Genomic DNA, 21148 nt, shown 5'->3' with positions numbered 1-21148 from the left:
AGAGTCATTACAAATTGTACTAGACTTAGTGCTTATTCGGGTGTCATTATTTTGATAAAAAAAGATCTTTTTCTATTGAAAAAAATCTTTTTTTATTTTTTAGTGTGTTTGACAAATTTCTAGTAGTAAAAATAAGTACTAGAAAAATAAAAAAAAAACATCTTTTTTGAAAAGCTGTAATTTACATTTTTTTTTAAAAGATCTTTTTTCCTTAAAAAAAATATATTTTTCATATAATAAATAAACAAAAAAATACTTTTATATTGTTATACCCAAACATAATTGATAAATAAAAAGATCTTTTTACATGAAATACCCAAACATAAAATTATTTTTACTTTTCTATAAAATCTTTTAAAAAAAGATAATTCGAAAAAATATCTTTTTTTAAAAGCTCACCCAAACAAGCCTTTATTTAGTTATTTATGATACTTGGTGTAAAATAGATAATTTGACATGCCCACTGAGATAAAATTTGAAATTTTGAGCCTCCTGATTGTAGGAAAACGCTGGCAATTTTTTTAAGAGCAAAATTTTTCGACAAATGTAAGGCGAGAGGAATTATAGCACAAATTGTTCAAAATACAAATGATAGAGTGCAAAAAAAAAGGGGGTTTGAAATCGTTTATGGATGACTTTAACAAATTGATAAATATTTGTAAGAAAATAGATGATTCCTTGAAGTGTGAAAAATGGCAAATATCAGTATGCTAAGTAAAAATAAAAGTTTAGAAACACTGATGACATGATCTCATGATAAATAAGTTTATCTCTAATTACTGGATTTTCAGTTCAATATGGCGAAGAGAGCTTAAATTTGCAAACCAACAAACTGAAGTGCGATTCGTGACAACAACCGACCTAAAAGATCAATGTCGTTAACAGTGTCTAGCGCTAGTGCAAGAACTGATGAAGGAATGAGAAAGAAATTAATACATATCTACAGCATGCGTTACAATAAGTTACAGAAACAAACTAGAGGCACAAAGGAATGCAACTGATTTCTCATTCCAGTCACTTTCTGATGTACAAAAAGCACATTATCTTGTAACATCTTATTAACTAACCTTTTTTGGCCAAAACTTACTAATCTTTCAACTTATGAGCTGCGGCAAGTTCAGCAGATAGGATAAAAGATGATTTGCCTGCTTCCCTTACATAACGCACATCTCCATTCATCAGCTTTAGAATGGCACCCCACTACCACCATGTGTTATGCTGCATGTATTACACAAGTTTAGCATTATTTTTATGTACTATCAATGTGAAAACAGTTTTGTTATTTCAACAACTCATCGCCATGTCCCCTGTGACGATATGAATCCACTCTACACAGGACATGTGATGAGTAATTTGTGAAAGTTGTTGGAGTGAGTTTCAAAAATAGACAGACTTATGCAAAATGTCTCAACATTATCACTTAAACACATACTTGTAAGACTTTATAGTAGATGATTGAGCGAAAACATTTGGTGACATGGTAATACATGATTCGATGTTTTCACAAAATAAAACAAACTACAATTTTTACTCATGAAAGTTTAGAATGCTGACAAATCTACCCATGAATAAACAAAACTGACTTTGTATCCATGAAGGATAAGGAACTACTATTTCTACCCTAAAAGTTTGGAAGACAAATCTATCTATGGATAAATTTAATGTTACTTTTATCACGTAGAAACCATCTTTTGTGGGTAAAAGCTAATTTCACTCAGTCATGGTTAAATTAGTCAGTGTTCTAAAATTTCATGGGTAGAAATGGTAATTTACTCAAATATTTTCAGTGATGATGCATTAAAATCAAAGTCTATTTATTAGTTGTTCAGTTCAGTTTTTACATAAATAATGTATTTAACAACAGGGAAATGGTTTAATCTTGACATTATAAAATTTAAATTACATATATAATAATAAAGAATTAGACACAGCAGATTTAGGTAGTTATGAAGAAAAAAATAAAAAATAATGGAGTTTCAAATGCCTTGTGTGTGGGTGAATAGTTACCTGAGCTCCAAATTAACAAGATGGACAGATTGCCCTATTTGTTCTTTGGTCAGAGTGGCTGTTACTACAACTTGACCTCCATTGGGTGTGAAGTTTATGGAAATCAATAAGAAGTCAGCTATGGCCTGCTGAAGCCTAAGACTATCACCGTATAAGGTTTCTGTCACAATTTGCTCTTTGACATCGTTGACTATTCGGATAGCTTTGGTGTTACTCTTTGTCATTACTTGACTAAGGGAAGCAACCAATACATCATGCAGAGTGAATTCAGCCATCTCAAGATCCAAGTAACTGTTGATCACAATGGGAAGAAAGGGATATACATAATTGTTACAAAAGAGGCCAAGACCAATAATGACAGTTTAATTTATCAAGCATCATAAATTCCTATTCTAAAAGCATACTCAAGTTTCTTCTGGATTAAACCGTTGTTATCTGAAAACTTTTTATAACTAGATGACACCAAATGTTAGGACTCTACTACTTGTCCCTTATTTTTTTGGCTTAAGAGCGAAAAATGAGGTTAACTTTCTAATTTTATCTACAATGAGGTTTCGAATTTGCGCATCTATGCTGAAGTAGGAGCCTAGGAGGCCTAATTTATTTTTTTCTTTCTTTTTGATAAAATCTGATTGATATCTTGTTAACACTAAAGAATCCAAGGATAACGCAAAATTTAAACAAAAGAAAAATCATAGCTAACATACCCATCAATGATGCTGTCAAGATCTGAGTCATCAAGAACTTTGCTAAGCTGGCACTGGCACTGAGCACTGGTGTGTAGGAGTTGCTTTTGTTCCGCTCCCAACTCAGTGGCCTCCAACATTTTCCGCGAAAACATCATCCCGGATAAAGGATTCCTGATCTGCCTCTTCATATAAGTTAAAGCTTTCAGTCTCTTCAAGGCAGTTTGTTCAGATATTCGCTGAACATGCAATGCTTGTTGCAGCTCTGGACTAGCTAGCTGCAAGAAGCAGAAGACCCCAGTAACTACACCTTCGACGTCCAATTTTTTACTCACCGAAAGCAGGCATTCTACATACTTCCCACTACGAGCAAAGAAACCAAAAGCAACCTTTGCTGTCTCCAAACCGGTCATGGCTTTATTAAGTACAATACCAAAATTAACAAAAGCTTCTTGGTTCTTAAGACGACAACAAGCCATCTGAGTCCCAAAAACCTCTCCTAAAAGCATTTTATCCATCACCTCTTCTCTCTTCCATCCGGTCACCTTTGTCATAGCTGCATTCCACTCACAACACCAGCCAAATTCATCAGTTCCAAATATTGGGGGGATCAATGGGTTGGGATTCTGTACAATTGCCTTGTAATCACCTTCAATTCGGGTAAATTTATCCATGACAGTCTTCTGAGCTGTGATGTCTTGGGCCACAAAACAAACCCCCACAACATTATCATGAATATCCCGGCTTGCGCAAGCATTAACTACCAATCTAATAGGACCACAATCAACTTTAGACCCATGTGTTTTGATCTCAAATTGGACGTTTTTCTCTTCTTCACCTAATTACATTTAACAGAAGAATTCAGTAATTTAAGAATACAAGGGGCAGGCAAGAATGCAAGAGAGAATGAACTGATTCCTCCAACCAAGAATCAGAAGAACACTCAACTCCTAGCTCCTTCCCAAATCATGTGTATCTCAAAATTGAATGAAATTGTAAACAAGGCAAGCTATCTTTCCATAACTCTTTCATGAGTGCCATATTCGCGTATGGCTTTATATACACATAGCTAAATAGTGATAGATTCACATTACTGCTTCCTCTTTTTTCCCCAAGTATATATACGCGTTATTGTTAATTTTAAACTTTTTGTTCACAATGCTATGTGTAAAAGACAAAAAGAGAAGAGTTTATATCTTCACCAAAATTTTTTTTTTTAAAAAAATATATTATATAAGGAAAAGATGCAGAAGGCGGGAAAAAAAGGCATACCTTTCAATGCCATCTCAAGCATCTTCTTGACTATACCAACTGAAGAGTTCTCAACGAGCGTGAGAAGATGCTTCCCTATAGCATCACCAACCGAAAGGCCAGTCAATTCGGCAATCTTTATATTCCATCCATTAACCAGCCCATCAACATCTACAGCCAGAATAGGTACTGTTGCAGTTTCAATTAATCTAACCATCTCACTTGTCACGGCTTCCAGTTCCTGCATCCCTTCAATCCTCAAATCATTCAGCCTTGTATTTATTGCATTTGTGGTTATGTCCATACTATCCATCTCTTTGAATGCATTTCTTAGTATTAGTTGCAATGAATGAATAGCATCCATCTCGTAGTCTTTCCACGGTAAGCTCCTTGACTTAACAACTTCAAGGAAAGCCTTGAAAGATGACCGTGGATGCATCCTCCTGCCGTCGTCCTTTTCACCAGGGTCATGCTTTGCACCACCCCATCTGATTTCTGCAGCTGTGTGTGATCGAAACCAGAAAACTATGTCTTTCTCAGTTATTCTAACCGCTGCCATTCCACATACTACATCACCAAGAGACAGAGCCCCTGGGAACCCGGCATCATACAAGCTATCTGTACTAAGACCTGTGGAATCCATATGGTGCTCAGACAACCACAAAGCTATCTCTCTTATATGAGATTCAGTAGGTGTTACTCCTAATCTCCATACCTTGTTTTTATACAAGAGGGAAGCCCCATCACATTTAACTAGGTCCATTATATTAGGGCTTTGTGATACAATTCCTAGGGGTGCATCTCGCATCAGCATATCACACAAGAGCGTCTGAGTGCGAAGGATATTCTTTTCAGTAATCTGATATTCTAACTCTATTTCTCTGTTGACATGGATGGCAAATACTTGTGTCAGAAACTCACAAGCATACCTTAGAGGAAAAGGAACAAACCTGGGAGTAGTGTTATGACAAACAACTAAGCCCCAGAGTCGCTTTCTCTTTTGTGGCTGAACAGCATCAGAGTTGTCCGCATCTTCATCGCTGTCATTGACTATAACTGCCATAACTAGGGAAGCAATTGAATCCATGTTTGACATGTATTGCAAATGGCAACTATGAGGAGCTCTTAAGGTTGAACCACACAAAGTCAAATCGAATGGCAGCTTCTCATCTTGAACAACCTTTACATGTTTTGCATGACAATCAACAATCATACGGACCTTGTTCTTCAAGAACAAAAAACGTGCAGCCTGGGGAATATCAGTGGACGGATAGTGCAACCCAAGATATGGTTCAAGTCCTGGCTTTGTTAACTCAGCAATCACTTCCCCATGATCATCCTCATGAAATTTATAAGCCATCACCCTGTCATAACCCGTGAGTTCAAAAACTTCTTGAACCATTGTATCACATAGCCTTTCCATGCTCCCACTAGGCAAAGACTGCAATCGGGTGATTGCTTTCGCAGCAAGCTTGTAGGATTGCAGAGCACCTGCTGCAGTCATAGGAACTTCATAAGGCTTGACGGGCTCAAAGTCAATAATCAAACTACCAGTAACACGATGGAGAATAGCATAGAAGGGTTTCCCAGAAGTCTTGCAATGAACTAGGATGGGGTTAAGAAGATGAACTTCTCCAAATCCTAGTGCTTTCTGCAATGCCGAAGCACTTGGAGCAGTGAAAATAGTTCTTATGTCGGTGCCAATGCCAAGGGCAGGGTGGTCACCAACACTGGGAACAGCATGACTCGCCATGGTCAGCATCTCTGGTGCATTCTCACTGTAAGCAATCACCTTGCATGTTTTCTCATCCAAGGCCAGCAAGCACCCAAAGGGTTGAATCATCTTGCCTTTCTGTATGTGATGGAGGTAAGCTGTTGTTACTTTATCTGTTCTTGGTTGATTTTCTCCATCAGCTGAGCCGGAGGCGCGCACCGAACTAGAGTAGTCAAAGGAACTACCAGACTCCTCAAAACTAGCATGGAGCTTTGCATCTACAGTGGTCTGAGCAATAATTCTAGCGCTATGTCTTGATCTCCCCGAATTGCTAGAAGATTGGCTAGGCCTTGAGGATGACATTTTCACCGAACTACAATTGAAACAACAGAAATAACACAATTAAGTTAAACTGGATTATTATTAGAACATAGTACAAAGATACAAATCTTTGTAATCCTGCTCATTATAGCAATTCAAGAAGAGTGGAAGCAAATTTCAACATGTTTTCAATATGGCAAAAAGGGCTTCATTCAGCAAGTAATGTAATGACCCAATCAAGGACAAGTTAAATTTCTTCAAATCTCACGTGAATAAAATTGTCTATTACATCATTATCCATATAATTACTCTTAATTATGATGTTCTCCTAAGAAGGAAAACAACAATGTCCCACTTCAACTCAGATGGACTCACAACCGCATGGCTCATTCTTACTCTTAATTTTCAAGAAAAACAACTAACAATGACGATCTCAGTTTCTTCATGCACAACTTAAGTGTGATTAAAGAAAAAAAAAAGGAAAATACATGAATAGAACAAAGGAAATGAAGAAAACACAACCACCACCACAGCAGCAAATAGATAACTAACATACCTAACTACCCAAAAACAAAAGAAAGCATGCTAAAAAGAAGAGAAAAGGTAACTAACCTTACAAGAAAGAAGAAGCCTTGTAGTGTTGTTGACAATGAGGAGAGGAAGTTGGAAGAAAAAGCTGGGCTTTAAAATAAGCAAGTGCCTGCTGCAGTTGAAGAAGAAGAAGAAGAAGCTCTATTCATGAAAGAAAACCTCGATCAACGGCAATCTTATGTGTGTCCCCCCCAAACATTGAAACCCTCAAATCCAAATCCAACTTCCAAGTTCAGCACTCAGCACTGCTGCTACTACTGCTCATCACTGAGGAGGGGACCCCCATAACACCAAACTTGTATTATATATAAAATTTATAAATAAGTAAATAAATGTTGGGCACTATAAAAACAAAGAAACACCATGTGAATATGGTCGAATGAAATGAATGAATGAATGAATAAAATAATAAAAGATGGGGATAATTATGGTCATGGAATAGTTGAAGTTCCCTCTGGAAGGGGATTCTCAATTCTGGCATGTATATATTATTATTTTAATTATTTTAATTCGGGAAAGACACACTAAATTGGGCAAGTGGGCATTTGGTTTGGTTGCTAAAGTGGACAATAATGACAGTTACATGATGATCACGCATCACGCATACCGATTAAAAAAAGGGGCAAAACAAAATGAGAGTCGCAAGATGGGGAAGCTGCGTTTTATTTTTTTAACTAGCTAAGCTTACTGCCAATTGCTTCCCTTTCCTTCATTCCATTTTTGGGAATCATGTCGCCGCCTCGCCCTCCACCTTTCAACCTTGCATCACTCCAACCAACGCCATACTGAAATCACACTCTCACCTCTGCCTTAATTAATCACCGTTTTCTTCCCTTTTTGCCATTTTTTTCCTTCTTTATTTTTAAGTTTCGTAATTTACTTAATTAATCAGCTTTAAAACTCGAGTCAACTATACCCCTGTAGATGTCTTTAATGTTTACTAATTAGTTAATTAATAGTGCAATTATACTATGTAAATACAAACGATAAGCTACTAAATTAGTTATTCTTACATAATATATATTAAAACATAAAATATATATTAAAATAAATTAACCAAAAAATATAAATATAAATTATATTGACTTATGTATACAAATTTTAGTAAATATAAATACGAATTAGTACTAATTAAATATTAATTTAAAATAATAAGATTTATTAATTACGCAACGTTACTGTTTTCTAATAGTGGGATATTGAAAAAAATTATTGAAAGTGAAAAAAATTGTAAAAAAAACATAAACAAAAAACAATTTAAAATAAAAAATTGATAAAATAATGAAATGGTATTATATACTATCAGTAAATATCTAACTTCTATTATTTGTAAATTTTAGGACAATTTACTTTAATAAACGAACTCCAATTTAAAATTACACAAATCTTTCAAACTCTAAAAGGCTATCTGAATTTTTAAGTTGCATTTTTAGATAAATTGAATTTAATGGATTTCATGTGTAAATCGAAGTTAATGGTTTCGAATTAAATAACCACACTAAATTGAAACAAGAGATTCGATTTATACACGTGAACAGAAGTCCATGGTAAATCGAAACCCATAAATTTTATTTACATGCAACAACTCTCTCAAGTAATTCGAATCCAATGACTTCGATTTATAGTGAATGTGGCTATATATACAAATCGAATTTAATTCATTCGAACTACAAAACATACAAACGCCACACCCACCCCCACCACCTAGATCCGAAATTATCGAAAAGCAGCCTGAAAAAAAAATCGAAGCTGAACACATGCAGGACGACCCAAATCGTCTATATCGGCTAGATGGAGTCGCGCATATTGCTGGCGCCCGACGCCATCCACCTTTAGCTTAATGAAAAAATTTTCTTTTTTTAAATATAAATTACTAATTCTAGTAATGTTAACATAAATCGTGTGGTAGTTGGTTATAGTCTTTAATTAGGGATTAGGAATTTTTTTTTTTAATATAAGTGCAGGTTAGAAGTAGTAAGCTATTAGGTAGTTAGATTTTAATAACTTGAAATAGGACCTAAAAAGATTTTTTAGGGTTGTAAGATATGTTAAACTTTTGAAGTTATTAGTCTTATATTTTTGGAGACTTGGTTTAGGAGTAGCATTAGCTATAAATTTCTTGAGTTTTTTTAAAAAAATAATATAAATATTTTTTGTAATTGTGATTTTTTGAGTTAGATAATTATGATTAGAAATATAGAATATGTTAGATGACTAAAGCTTGGGCGTTATTGTAAACAAATTCCTAAAGTTAGAGCATGCAATGTTTATTGGTTTCAAAATTTTATGCATTGAAAATTGTCTTGTGACGATTGTGATAAAGAATTTTTTATTGTTGTGCAGACTCTTCGCTGCATCACCAGCATGAGACGGTAACACGGTATGCTATTGGACGATAGGATCGTTCCGTACTTGCAGATGGCCGGTTTATACCATCTTGCAAGACTGAACAAGACTTGGTTTTGGTTGGACGAGCCATTGATCAGCGCATTCGTGGAGAGATGGAGGTCTGAGACGCACACATTCTATATGTCGTTCACGGAGTGCACGATCACGCTCCAGGATGTAGCATACCAGTTAGGCTTCTCATTCGACGGTCAGTATGTCAGCGGATGCCTTACAAACTTTGCGCGACATAATGAGGGGGGCCACCCATCGTGGGTATGATTTGAGGAGCTATTGAGTGTTTTGCCTCTTGCGAACTGCATCGACAAGTTCACGGTGAAGTGCACATGGTTTCAGGAGATACAACTCTTGTATTCTGTGTCCTCTAGCCCCGAAGCCAACAGGTACTCCCGGATCGCTCTGAGGGGCCATGGCATCCAAGTTTAGAGCTGAGAAGTGGGAGGAGGGGATACTGATTAGCACCTGAATTAGATGCTCTCCCACCCACAACTGGAGTCATCCGTGGTGTGTCATCGTCACTGTCATCAGCTATCATGGCAGGCTCCACATCATCAACATCATCGTCATGCAGTGCTGATAAATCCCATTTTTAGGGTTTATCTTGTACTTAATTTAGTGGATTTTATCCATTAGTCTCACACTTATTCATATAATTCGCATGTTTTACATTTTCCTTCCTAATTTTGTGCTATTATTAAAAACATACTTCGTTGGCCTTAAATTTGCTAATATGGAAAATGAGCATGCAAAAGTGGAAGGAACACAAAAAAGTGAAGTTTTGAGAAGCTGGAAGCGACGCGCACGCGTGGCTGACGCCTACGCGTGACCAGTTCTGAGTTCAAGCGACACGTACGTGTGACAGAGCGTCACATGCTGCAATTTACAGAAAATATTGGGGGCGATTTTTGGGTTGCTTTTGACCCAGTTTCAGGCCCAAAATTACAGATTAGAGGCTGGGAGTGGAGCAGAATAAATCATTCACATATTCATTCACAATTATTAGGTTTTAGATGTAGTTTTCTAGAGAGAGAGACTCTCTCCTCTCTCTAGGTTTTAGGGATTTTAGTTTTATTATTCTCAAATTCAAATTCTACCTTGCTTTAATTTAGTTTTCTTCTACTTTTATTTGTTCTAGTACCTTAGTTATTTGTTGATTTCTTTCACTTTGTTGCCTTCATGTTATGCACTCTTGCTACTCTTGATCTTTATTAATGCAATTCATGTTTTTGTGTTATTAATGCAATTCATGTTTTTATGTTTTTAGTTTTATTCTTCTCAAATTCAGATTCTACCTTGCTTTAATTTAGTTTTCTTCTACTTTTATTTGTTTTAGTACCTTAGTTATTTTCTCTTGTTGATTTCTTTCACTTTATTGCCTTCATGTTATACACTCTTGCTACTCTTGATCTTTATTAATGCAATTCATATTTTTATGTTATTAATGCTTTCTTTAATTTGTGTTATTGATTCCTTGCAATTGTTGGTCTTAGATTTTACATTCTCTTATTACTTTTCTAAGCTTTTATTTTGTGCCTACCAAGTGTTTGATAAAATAGTTGGTTGGATTTTAAATTAAATTTTTGTATTCTTAGTTTGGATTGAGTAATTTGGAGACTTTTGAATTATCAAAGTCCCTTGTTGGTTGGTGATTGCAAGTTGCTAGTTGGCTTGAGCTTCAGTAACTCTAGTCTTTGATTAGGACTTGTGAATTGAAGTTGATTTGCTCACTTGACTTTCCTTCAATTGTTAGAGGTTAACTAAGTGAGAGCAATTTGCAATTACCATCACAATTGACAATGATAATGAGGATAGGAATTCCAAGTCTCAACCCTTGCTAGGACTTTTCTTAGTTGTTAGTTAATTTCTTGTTATTTACACTCCTTGCTTATTAAACTCAAAACCCAAAAAGATATAATCTCATAACCAATAATAAACATACTTCCCTGCAAGAAACAAAAAATGTAATTAACGAGAAAATAAACTAATAACTAAGAAAGCTCTTAACAAAGAAAGAGCTTAGTTACATCGTCAATTGTGATGGTAAATGTGAATTGCCTTCACTTAGTTAACCTCTAAACAATGGAGGAAAATCAAGTGCATACAATCAACTTGAGTTCACAAGTCCTAGCCAACTCATAGTGAGAGGCTAGCTTTGGTGAAGTTCAAGCTAACCGGCAATCTTCAATCACCAATCAACAAAAGACTTTTGATAACTCAAGAGTCTCTAAAAAATCAATCCAAGTCAAGAGCATAAAAATCTAAATTAAAAATCCAACCAAACATTTTATCAAACACTTGAAAGGCACAAAATAAAAACATAGAAAATTAACAAGGAATATTAAATCTAAACAACCAATTGCAAGCATCAATGACTAACCATTAAAGAGAGTAACAATAAACATAGAGAACATAAATTGCATTAAAAGAAATCAAACGTAACAAGAGCTCATAAACATAAAAATGGCGAAAAAGGGAAATTAACAAGAGAAGAAGATGAACTAAAGTGCTTAAACAAATAAAAGTAAGAGAAAACTAAATTAAAGGAGGATTGAACTTGAACCTAAGGAGAAATTGGAAAAAGAAACCCTAAGCCTAGAGAGAGGAGAGAGCCTCTCTCTAGAAACCTACATCTAAACCTAAAATTGTATGAATGAAAGTTTGAATGAATGATTTCTTTTCCAGTTCCACTCTGCAGCCTCTAATGTGCATTTTTGGGATTGAAACTGGGCCAAAAACAGCCAAGAAATCGTCTCCAGCGAATTCTGATATCTGCAGCAGGTGACGCTTTGTCATGCATATGCGTCGGCCACGCGTACGCGTCGCTGAAAGAATTCCTAGTCACACGTATGTGTCATTCACGCGTACACGTCACTTGCATACTGCACCGGTCACGTGTACGCGTCGTCTATGCGTGCGCGTTGCTGCTAGCTTCTCAAAACTTTAAACTCTTGCGTTCCTTCCACTTTTACAGGCTCTCTTTCTATCCTCTAAGTCATTCCTGCCCTATAAAACCTGAAAACACTTAACGCACATATCATGACATCGAATGGTAATATAGGAGGATTAAAAATTAGTAATTTTAAAGGCTAAGAAGCATGTTTTCAATCATAGCACAAAATTACGAAAGAAACTTAAAAACATGCAATTTACATGGATAAGTGTGAGAATAAGTGATAAAATCCACTCAATTCAGTACAAAATAAACCATAAAATAGTGGCTTATCAATTTACACCGTCGGGTGCTCCAACCTCACCGAAAATCGGGACCATTAAAGGAGGGCTGGGCGTCGCAGTTGCACCCCCCCAACGGTCCAGTCTCACCAACCCCTGCATTACCACTGCAGTTCAGATTAACTACAAAGGATGGAGAAGCAACTAAAACTGCCTCAGGTGCAATTTTTGACACAACTGACGAGGCACTAGCAGACATAGAACTAGAGCAGGCTGCATGTCCTGAGGATTGCAGATTTTGATTCGAACCTCCAGAACTAGATACCACATCCACAAGCTTTGCCAACAGCTCTAGAGTCCTCACCTCGAAAAACTTGCGAAGACAATGAAACAGAACCCCCAAATCTTCGTCACTGCTAATAACGAATGAATCATACTTCACATCATTGCGTAAGACAGAAATCAGAATTCTATAAAACAACTTCTCCACCCGTTTTACGCCATGCAAACCTAGTTTCTGGAGTATAATATTCTTAAACTCAGTAAAAGTCGTGGAAGATTTGAGAAACATACTCATGGGTCCTTATTAGTAAACTTAATTCCTGATCGCGTTTTTTTCCTTAATAGACCATTTGTAGTGCACAAGAGCTACAAAACTCTCATCATTAGCCACGGTGAATCTAACCAGAGGCGGAGCTTTATGAAGACAATGGGGCCATCCCCCCCCCAATTTTGTGAAACAATTAGTAGTTTTTGTCTAAAGAAAATAAAGTTAGTTTATTTGGTTAAATAGATATTTTTCCATCTTATTTGTTCGCGTTCAATATTCACCTTCACTATCACTTATTTTTGTGTCTTAAATCCTTCACCATTCACTTATTTTTGTATGTTAAAATTGAAATGAAAAGACTTTCTCTAATCTTCTTCTACATTTTAATTTCATGTATTATTTTAATTTTAGACCAATAGTAACATAACAAGTAAAATTATCAGTTGTTAATAAAAAATATTATTTTGTTTTTAAATCAACATTGTTACTTAAATGTCATTGATGTATTAGTATTGTTTACATTAATGAATTTGAATATTTTATTTGCTGGAAAGTTAAAATTTTATTTTGCTGCAATATATTATATTTGATTGTAATAAAAATGACAATAAAATAAATAGTATTGAGATTTTTGAGAGATAGATACGATCAAAAATAAAATTAATTGTTTAAAATGTCAAAAATTAACTTATAAATTATAGGGCAAATGACTTGGTTAAATCAAGTGCATCTGAAAATGTCCTGAATGTCCCAAATCAAAAATTGCAACGTCAAAGTCCCAATGTTAATTTCTATATAAATCAAATTGAGTGAATTTGATTTATCCAAAAACGTAGTAAATCGAATTTAAATTATTCGAATTTAGTGAGAAAAGAATTTGAATGCAAATCGAATAAACTCAATTCGAATGAGGTTCGTGGTAAGAAACTGAATAAATCGAAGTTAGTGAATTCGATTTCAGAAAACATGTAAATCAAATTAACACGATTCGATTTAGCTCACTGAATTCAAAACCCGCGTAAATCAAAACCACTTGTTTCGATTTGATGGTTTTGTAAATCGAACTGATTTGTTTCGATTTACATGCAATTGGAACAAGCATAATTCGAATCAAATTGATTCGATTTCCTTGCTTCTTCGCTATATAAACAATTCAAAGTTACTTGATTCGAACCCATAAACCTCATACCCCACTCCCAACCCTACCACCCAGTTCTGAGATTCTCTAAAAGCAACCCGGTTTGGACCGACTCTGCATGCATGAAGGACGACCCGAATCGTCTGTATCTACTTGATGGAGTTGCACATATTGTTGGAGGCGTCCACCTCGAGGTTAGTATTTTTTAATATTTAATTTATTTTTAAATAAATTAGTAGTTAGTTAGAACTGTTAGTGTGGGATTTTTAAAATAAATCCAGAAACAGATATTTGAATTTAGTTCATGTCAGGCTTAGTGAGTCATTAACTATAGAATAGGGTTAGCTGTAGAGTAATGAAAAGGGTTAACTACTATTTTTTATGTTTGTTAATAAAAAGAACATGTTTTTATCTTATATTAGTAATTTTTTGTTAATACGAAGAATTGGATTGTGAGTAATGTAGTGGTTAGTGTTTCTATCTATAAAATATTGGTAGGAATTCATTGTAAAAATGTTTGCAAAGTGATGGCATGAAATGTTGTGGTAACTAGAAATTTTGATGCATTGAGAGATTTTTTGTGACGAATGTGAGAAGTCATCTTCTAATCTTATGCAGCCCCATCGATGCATGTAAGAATCGTAATTAATCAAACTTAATTAAGTAGTTATGTTGCCCAAATTTGATTCTGAAAAGCTAGAATGAGAATTTGAGGTTTTAAAAATCATTTTAGGACTCACTGGGTCTTTCTGAATCAGAAAATGTGTTTTCTGCAAAAAATCGTGAAAAACTATGAACCGACATTTAAACCGGTTGAACCGGTTCAAGTTTGTCTGGTACTGCGCGATAAAAAGAAGAGACAATCAAAAACCTTAGAAAAACAGTAGAAATGGAAAACCAGGCGTTAATTTTAAAGGTTTGACCCGAAGTTGGGCCAAACGAGCTAAAAACGCTAACGGGTTGAATCGGGCCCAAGTTGGGCCCAAGTCCAATATATATAAAGGTTCATTTAATGAACCCTAGCCTCATAAACACACACACACTCTTCAGAAATTGAGAAGGGGAGGAGAGGAAGAAGAAAACCCTTTTCACCTCAATCTTCCCAAGCTCATATCTTGAGCTATAGAGCTCCGATTTGCGTGTCGTCAGCGGCTACGCGTTTCTTGTGGAGAGCTCTACAAAACCCATCCAAGAAATTCTAGAGGTAAGCTTGAAATCCTCCCAGTTCTTCTCTCCAAAATTTCGGGTACCTAGGGTTTTTGGTTAAGTGAGTTTTTGTGATTCTTGATGTTTAGGTTCACTCTAATCCTTGCTTAGCTTTGGGTTTTACCATCCAAATCTGTTGGAAAAGATAAGAGGCCTTGATTTCTTGTGAACTTTTGATTTATGTTGAGTCCTAGGTTGAATTTGTGGTGATTTATATGTATATAGCTTGATTATTGTGAGTTTGGTGCTTGTTGGAGCTACATTGGTGGTTGGATTTTGGTTGAAAGCTCATTTTGTTCATATTGGAAATTGGCCAATGTATGGTTTCGGTTTTCTCTATGTAGTATATAATATTCATGGACACTTAGGCTAGTGGCCCATAAGATAGGATTGGATTTGAATGGTTGATGAGTTGTCGGATGTATTTGTATGATGATGTTTGATGAAATGATGGATTTTGAGTTGATAATGATAATTAGTAATGATATGATGAGGATCAATAAATTATGAAATTGAGAAGTGAATGTTGTTAATAAATGTGATATTGGTGTTGATTGATTGGTAATGTAGTTGGAAATTGTTAATGAAGTTGACATATGAGATATATTGATGTTGATGTGGTGGATGAGGAAAAATGTGGTAATTTTGGGGTGGTATGACATAGAGGGTTGATTTTGATAAAGGGTGGAGTTTGGGAATGGTTTGGTTTTATTTTTGTTGTGTTTTGCAAAGCAATTGTAAAAATTGTGATTTTGGGTAAAAGAGGAATTTTGGTGAACTTTGTTTGATCATAACTTTTACCTCAATTTTCAAAATTCATTGAAGTTTATTTAGAATTAAAGATCTTTGAAAATCCTTTAAATCGGCAAAAAGTTTGTGAAATTTGGAATTTTGTAGAGGATGTTATGATCATTCAAAAATTGGTGTTGAAAGCTAGAAATTCTGCAAAGTTACAGAATTCAGAATTTTCTGGTATGTGCGCATGCACAGCCTTGTGCGTATGCACACTCTGCGTAAATGGTGACCTGTGTGCATGCACAGACTTGTGTGTCCGCACACGCAGAGGCAGGCAATCTGCTTGCGGCGCTGGCACAGCTTGTGCGCGCATACACTAATGGAAAATTGTGACCTGTGCCTACGCACAGACTTGTGCGTACGAACTCGTTGGGGAGGCCAGTCTGTTGGGTACTCTGGCACAGGTTGTGCGAGTGAATAGACCCTTTTATGTTTTGACACCTGTGCATACAAACACTGATGCGTGAGCATCTTTTCTATCTTTTCCTAGTGAATTTGCACTTAAATTGTTGAGTTTAATAAAGAATTAATTATCTTTTAGCCACTATGGATGCTATTTTGAGTCTTGTGCAATTTTTGTTTATTTTAGGTTGCATTCAGCTGGACTTGATGGAGTTTTTGTAGCACAAGAATTAATGGAGAAAACCAGTGAGGAATGACGCGTTCACGTACCTGATGCGTGCGCGTGAATTGGAGATTTGCACAGTGACGCGTGCGCGTATCTGATGCGTGCGCGTGATTTGGCGATTGGCTCAGCGACGTGTGCACGTACCTGACGCGTACACGTGACACACAAAGAAGCTCATCGACGCGTACGCATGACTGACGTATACGCGTGACATGCGCCATATGCAGGAAAAACGTAAGAAACGATGGGGGTGATTTCTGGGCTGTTTTTGACCCAGTTTTCAACCCAGAAAGCACAAATCAGAGGCTGCAGAGTGAACGAATCAAGTGGTCCCCATCCATCAATTGAAGACTTGCTGATTGCTATAATTAATTCTGATTTAAATTCAAATTTGATTTTAAAATAGAAAAAGATATTATTTTAATTTTAGAAATTATATTTTAAATTAGGATTAGTTATAAAAAGGAGAGACTTTTCTTCTATTGGGGATTCCGAGGGATTCCATGAGGGAATTATATACCAATTAACATTCCGTACTCTAGAGTTTACGAGAATCCTAGTTTTCTTCTCTAAACCATGAGCAACTGAACCTCCTTTGTTAAGGTTAGGAGCTCTATCTATTGTATGGATTGATACTATTATTTTTCTATTTTAATTCATGTTTTGATTTATATTTTAATAATTGTTTTCGTTTTTTATTTTATGAATTTGGGTGGAACGAAAGTATGACCCATGTTCTAATTGAGTTCTTGTATAACTTGGAAAAGCTCTTTACTTGAACAACAGCTTGAAAATATATTATCCTGAATTTCTAAGTGTTCGTATTTAATGGAATACGTGACATATAATCCCCTTATTTTTTGATAATTAGGATTCTTGTGGCATATAAACTGGAATTTGATCATCACCCTCTAATTGGAATTAATTGACCAAGGAATTGACAGTTAATGAATTTTAGAGGAGACTAGAAAGGTCTAAGGAATTAGGGTCTAGTCACATATAGTTTGCCATGAATTAAATCTTGCATGATTAAAATAGTCAATAAGAAAAATCAATCAGGAAAATAGATGACTCTGAAGTCTTAACTGTTTTCTCCCATATTTGGTTCTCAACTTATTTACATACCTGTCTTCCAATTTTCTGAATTTACTATTTAATGCTCTTTGAACATCCAACACTCTTTTCTGTTTGCCTAACTAAGTGGTTTAACCAACCATTGTTGCTTGATCCATCAATCCTCGTGGGATCGACCCTCACTCATCTGAGGTATTACTTGGTACGACTCGGTGCACTTGCCGGTTAGTTTGTGGGTTGTAAATCTACCACACCAAGTTTTTGGCGCAGTTTCCGTGGATTGACTATGATTAACAACTATCAGTTATTTGATTGCTTAGATTAGGTGTTTTAGTTTTAATTTTATTTAAATTTTATAAAAAAAATTCGAAAAAAATTTAAATAAATAAATAGCACCAATACTTTTCTTAATTTCAGAAATTAAGTTTGGTGTTTCCTAGTTAGTTTTATTTTAACTCTTAGAATTCTGTTCTTTCTTCTTTGCTTTCCTGTTTACCGCATGGTGCGTTTAATCCTTTTTGGTGTTTTGTGCTAAGAAAAAATAATAGAGAGAGATCACATGGGTTACTACTCACACCCAAGTAGTGATTCATATTATGGTGGATGGAGGAACTATCCAAATTTTGGTTGGCAAAGTCAAAACCAAAGAAACCTCAATGCTCCATGTTCCAACTATCAAGAGCCACCACCTCCATATTTATATCAAGAACCACCATCTCCATATTCATACCAAGAACCACCACCTCTCTATCCATATCAAGAACCATCATCCTTCTACCCATATCAAGAGCCACCATCTCCCTATTCATACTAAGAACCATCCTCTTTTTACACTTATCAAGAACCATCATCTCCTTCTTATGCATATCAGGAGCCACCATCTCCTTATTCATCTCAAATACCATCAGATCTTGAGCTTCTCATGAAAGAATTCATACATGATATAAAGACGAGTGTCAAAAATGTAGAGAATTATGTGCATACGATGATCAAGAACCAGGAAGAAGAACAAGCAAATTGCTTCCCAAGAGATACAATGCAAGATCCTATAGAAGAAAGTGAGGAAACCAATCAAAGGAGTTTATACTCCAGTGAATTAGAGAACTTTCCACCCTCACATATGGAAGAAGAGGAAGATGCACAACCTCCCATACCCTTGGTAAGCAATGAAGAAGAGATTGACTTAGAATAAAACTACCAAGAGGTAGAGGTTGAAATTGAGGAAGCTTGCAAAGAGGTAGAAGAATTCAAAGAAGAACACAAGGGAGTGGAGCTTGCAAGACCTCTTCCAAAGCCATCACCATCCATTACAACATTCAAGTGGAAAAAATTTCTATCCTTAACCTTTACTTTCCCACTTGAATATGGGCTACTGGAGACGGATGGTCAACTTAGAGCTCTTTGTGGCATTAAGAGTAAGAGGAAGATGGTTAGTGGCAAGAGTTGTCAAGCAAGGTTCAATATGGTTATATACTCCAAATTAAAGTGCAAGGATTGGTGTAGAGCTCAATTGAATAGGTCTAGAAGGTTGTTTGGATATCTCTATGAGAATTCAGATTGCTTGCCACCCGGTGGGAACAATGGTGATCCATAAGAAAATGGGTGTAAAAGCAAGGTTTGGGACCCTGGAATTCATTCCCACAATCAACACTCTTGGGGCCTTGTCACTTGCTACAACTTGCTCGAAGGCATTATGCGCCTAGCTTTGAATCCCGGTGGCCATTGGAATTACAAACATTGGTAGAGATTCCTGGATCAGTACAAGCACAAGCCACCATGACAAGGAGCTCACCACATGTCCAACTTAAGGACTTTAACTAAAAGTGCTTGGTGGGAGACAACCCACCGTGGTATGATCATTCCTTTTCATTCTTAGTTGATTTTCGTAGTAGTAGTTTTCTTACTTATTTGATTTTTATTGAGTTTTCACTATTTTTCTGATCATGCAGCTATTTTTGAACAGGAACCGGACACTTCAAAAAAAAAAAGAGCACACGACGCGCAAGCGTCACTCACGCGTATGCGTCATATGTGTGTGCGTGAAAAATAAAAGTGAACAGAGAGTTGCGTGGGAGGGGCGAAGGAAGTGTGCCTTGCGCACAAATTGGATCACGCGTACGCGTCCATGATGCGTGCGCGTGTGGATGAGTGAAATTGGCGTAATAGGTGTTTTGGCCAGAAAGTTATGCTGGTGTGGGGCTGGAACTATGCTGGGCGCACAAGCCCCACCACGCGGACGCGTCCCTGACGCGTTCGCGTTGTTTTCCCATTCTGGCCGTCCACGTGTACGCATCCCTGACGCGTACGTGTCGCTTGAGGTTCGTGCGATCCATGCATACGCGTGCCTCACGTGTACACGTCGCATGCGACGCCCAATTAAACCACCTCAGCGCCTGATTTCAAATCATCCCCTCCTAAATCCTAACTCTCTCTTGTTCTTTTATCTTTTTATCATTCTTTCATCATATTGATTGCTTTTATATCCCTCTCTGTTTGCAGTTCTTCTTTTCTTAAGGACAAGCAAACCTTTAAGTTTGGTGTTGATGCTTCGCTTATGGCTTTTCTGTCTAGTACCAAAGGGAGATGAATGTGCTTCATGAAGGAATGAGATGACCACCAGTATAATTGAGGTGGTTGAGTTCCTTTCATTCTATTTCTCTCCCGTTCTTATTGTGTTGTCTTCTGTTTTCTGTTGCTTTGATTGCTTGCATGATCTTTAGTACTTTTAGTTAAAAAAAATTTGTCTCATGTATTACTCACTAAAGCTTAAATTCAAATAAAGAAGTGATGTATTGCATGAGAAATTGAGTTATATTTAAAAGTAGTCTTATTTACTTAAATGTGGTGGTATTATTTGTGATTTTGAATGCATGACATGAACAGTGCATATTTGAATTTGAATCAAAGGATGTTGATGTATAAGGAACAAGAATTTAGAGAATTATTATGACTTCTCTAAAACAAACAAAAATTTAATCCTTGAAGCAAAAGAAACAGCAAAAGAAAAAGAAACTATAAAAGCAAGGTCCAAGGCTCTAAGCATCAATGACTAGGGAGGTCAGACATGATTAAAAGCTCAAAGAGTTGTTTCCCTAGTCATATGATGGTGGTGTTTTTTGTATCAAATAATCCTTGAGACAGAACACTCAGAGTCGAGACCAAGTGCGTTTAACAGAGTATGCCAAAGGCTTTGAGCATCACTGTCTGGGGGTAACTAAAAGAAAAATCAGAACTTAAAAGAAATTCCCCAGTTAAGTACTTGTGGTGTTTCTGTGTCAAGTAACCCTTGAGACAAAACATTTAAAGTCACGGCTAGGCTCAAGGTGAAAAGCACCAAAGAAAAATAAATAAAAGAAAATTATGCTATGTTCAAGGATTAAACTGAAGTATAAAGATCAGAGAATTCATAATATGATCCGGATTCTAATTCCGAATGACACTGACATTCCTCTGATTCAAATGAGAGTGAGATGTCAAAACTGTTCAAAATTACAATGAATAAACCCCATTTTAAGAAGGGACATGAGCTTAATCGAACTCTCATTCTCATGCAAATTCACATTCTAAGCCTATATTAGTTTGGTTGCTTGAGGACAAGCAACAATTCAAG

At 36.0% G+C, this 21148-nt stretch overlaps 1 protein-coding gene across 1 annotated transcript; it reads right to left on the bottom strand.

The window, feature by feature from the left end:
- Nucleotides 1-751: 751 nt before the first annotated feature.
- LOC107465088 (phytochrome A-2) lies at nt 752-7289 on the bottom strand. Its single transcript, XM_016084074.3, is given in 6 exon segments — nt 752-1193; nt 1196-1218; nt 2008-2298; nt 2715-3531; nt 3966-6031; nt 6597-7289. Coding segments are annotated over 5 exon segments (3294 nt in total). The 5' UTR covers nt 6022-6031; nt 6597-7289; the 3' UTR covers nt 752-1086.
- Nucleotides 7290-21148: the final 13859 nt, after the last annotated feature.

This window comes from Arachis duranensis, chromosome 9 (genome assembly GCF_000817695.3).
Source record: "Arachis duranensis cultivar V14167 chromosome 9, aradu.V14167.gnm2.J7QH, whole genome shotgun sequence".
NCBI lineage: Eukaryota > Viridiplantae > Streptophyta > Magnoliopsida > Fabales > Fabaceae > Arachis > Arachis duranensis.
This window is presented reverse-complemented; position numbering and strand designations above follow the sequence as displayed.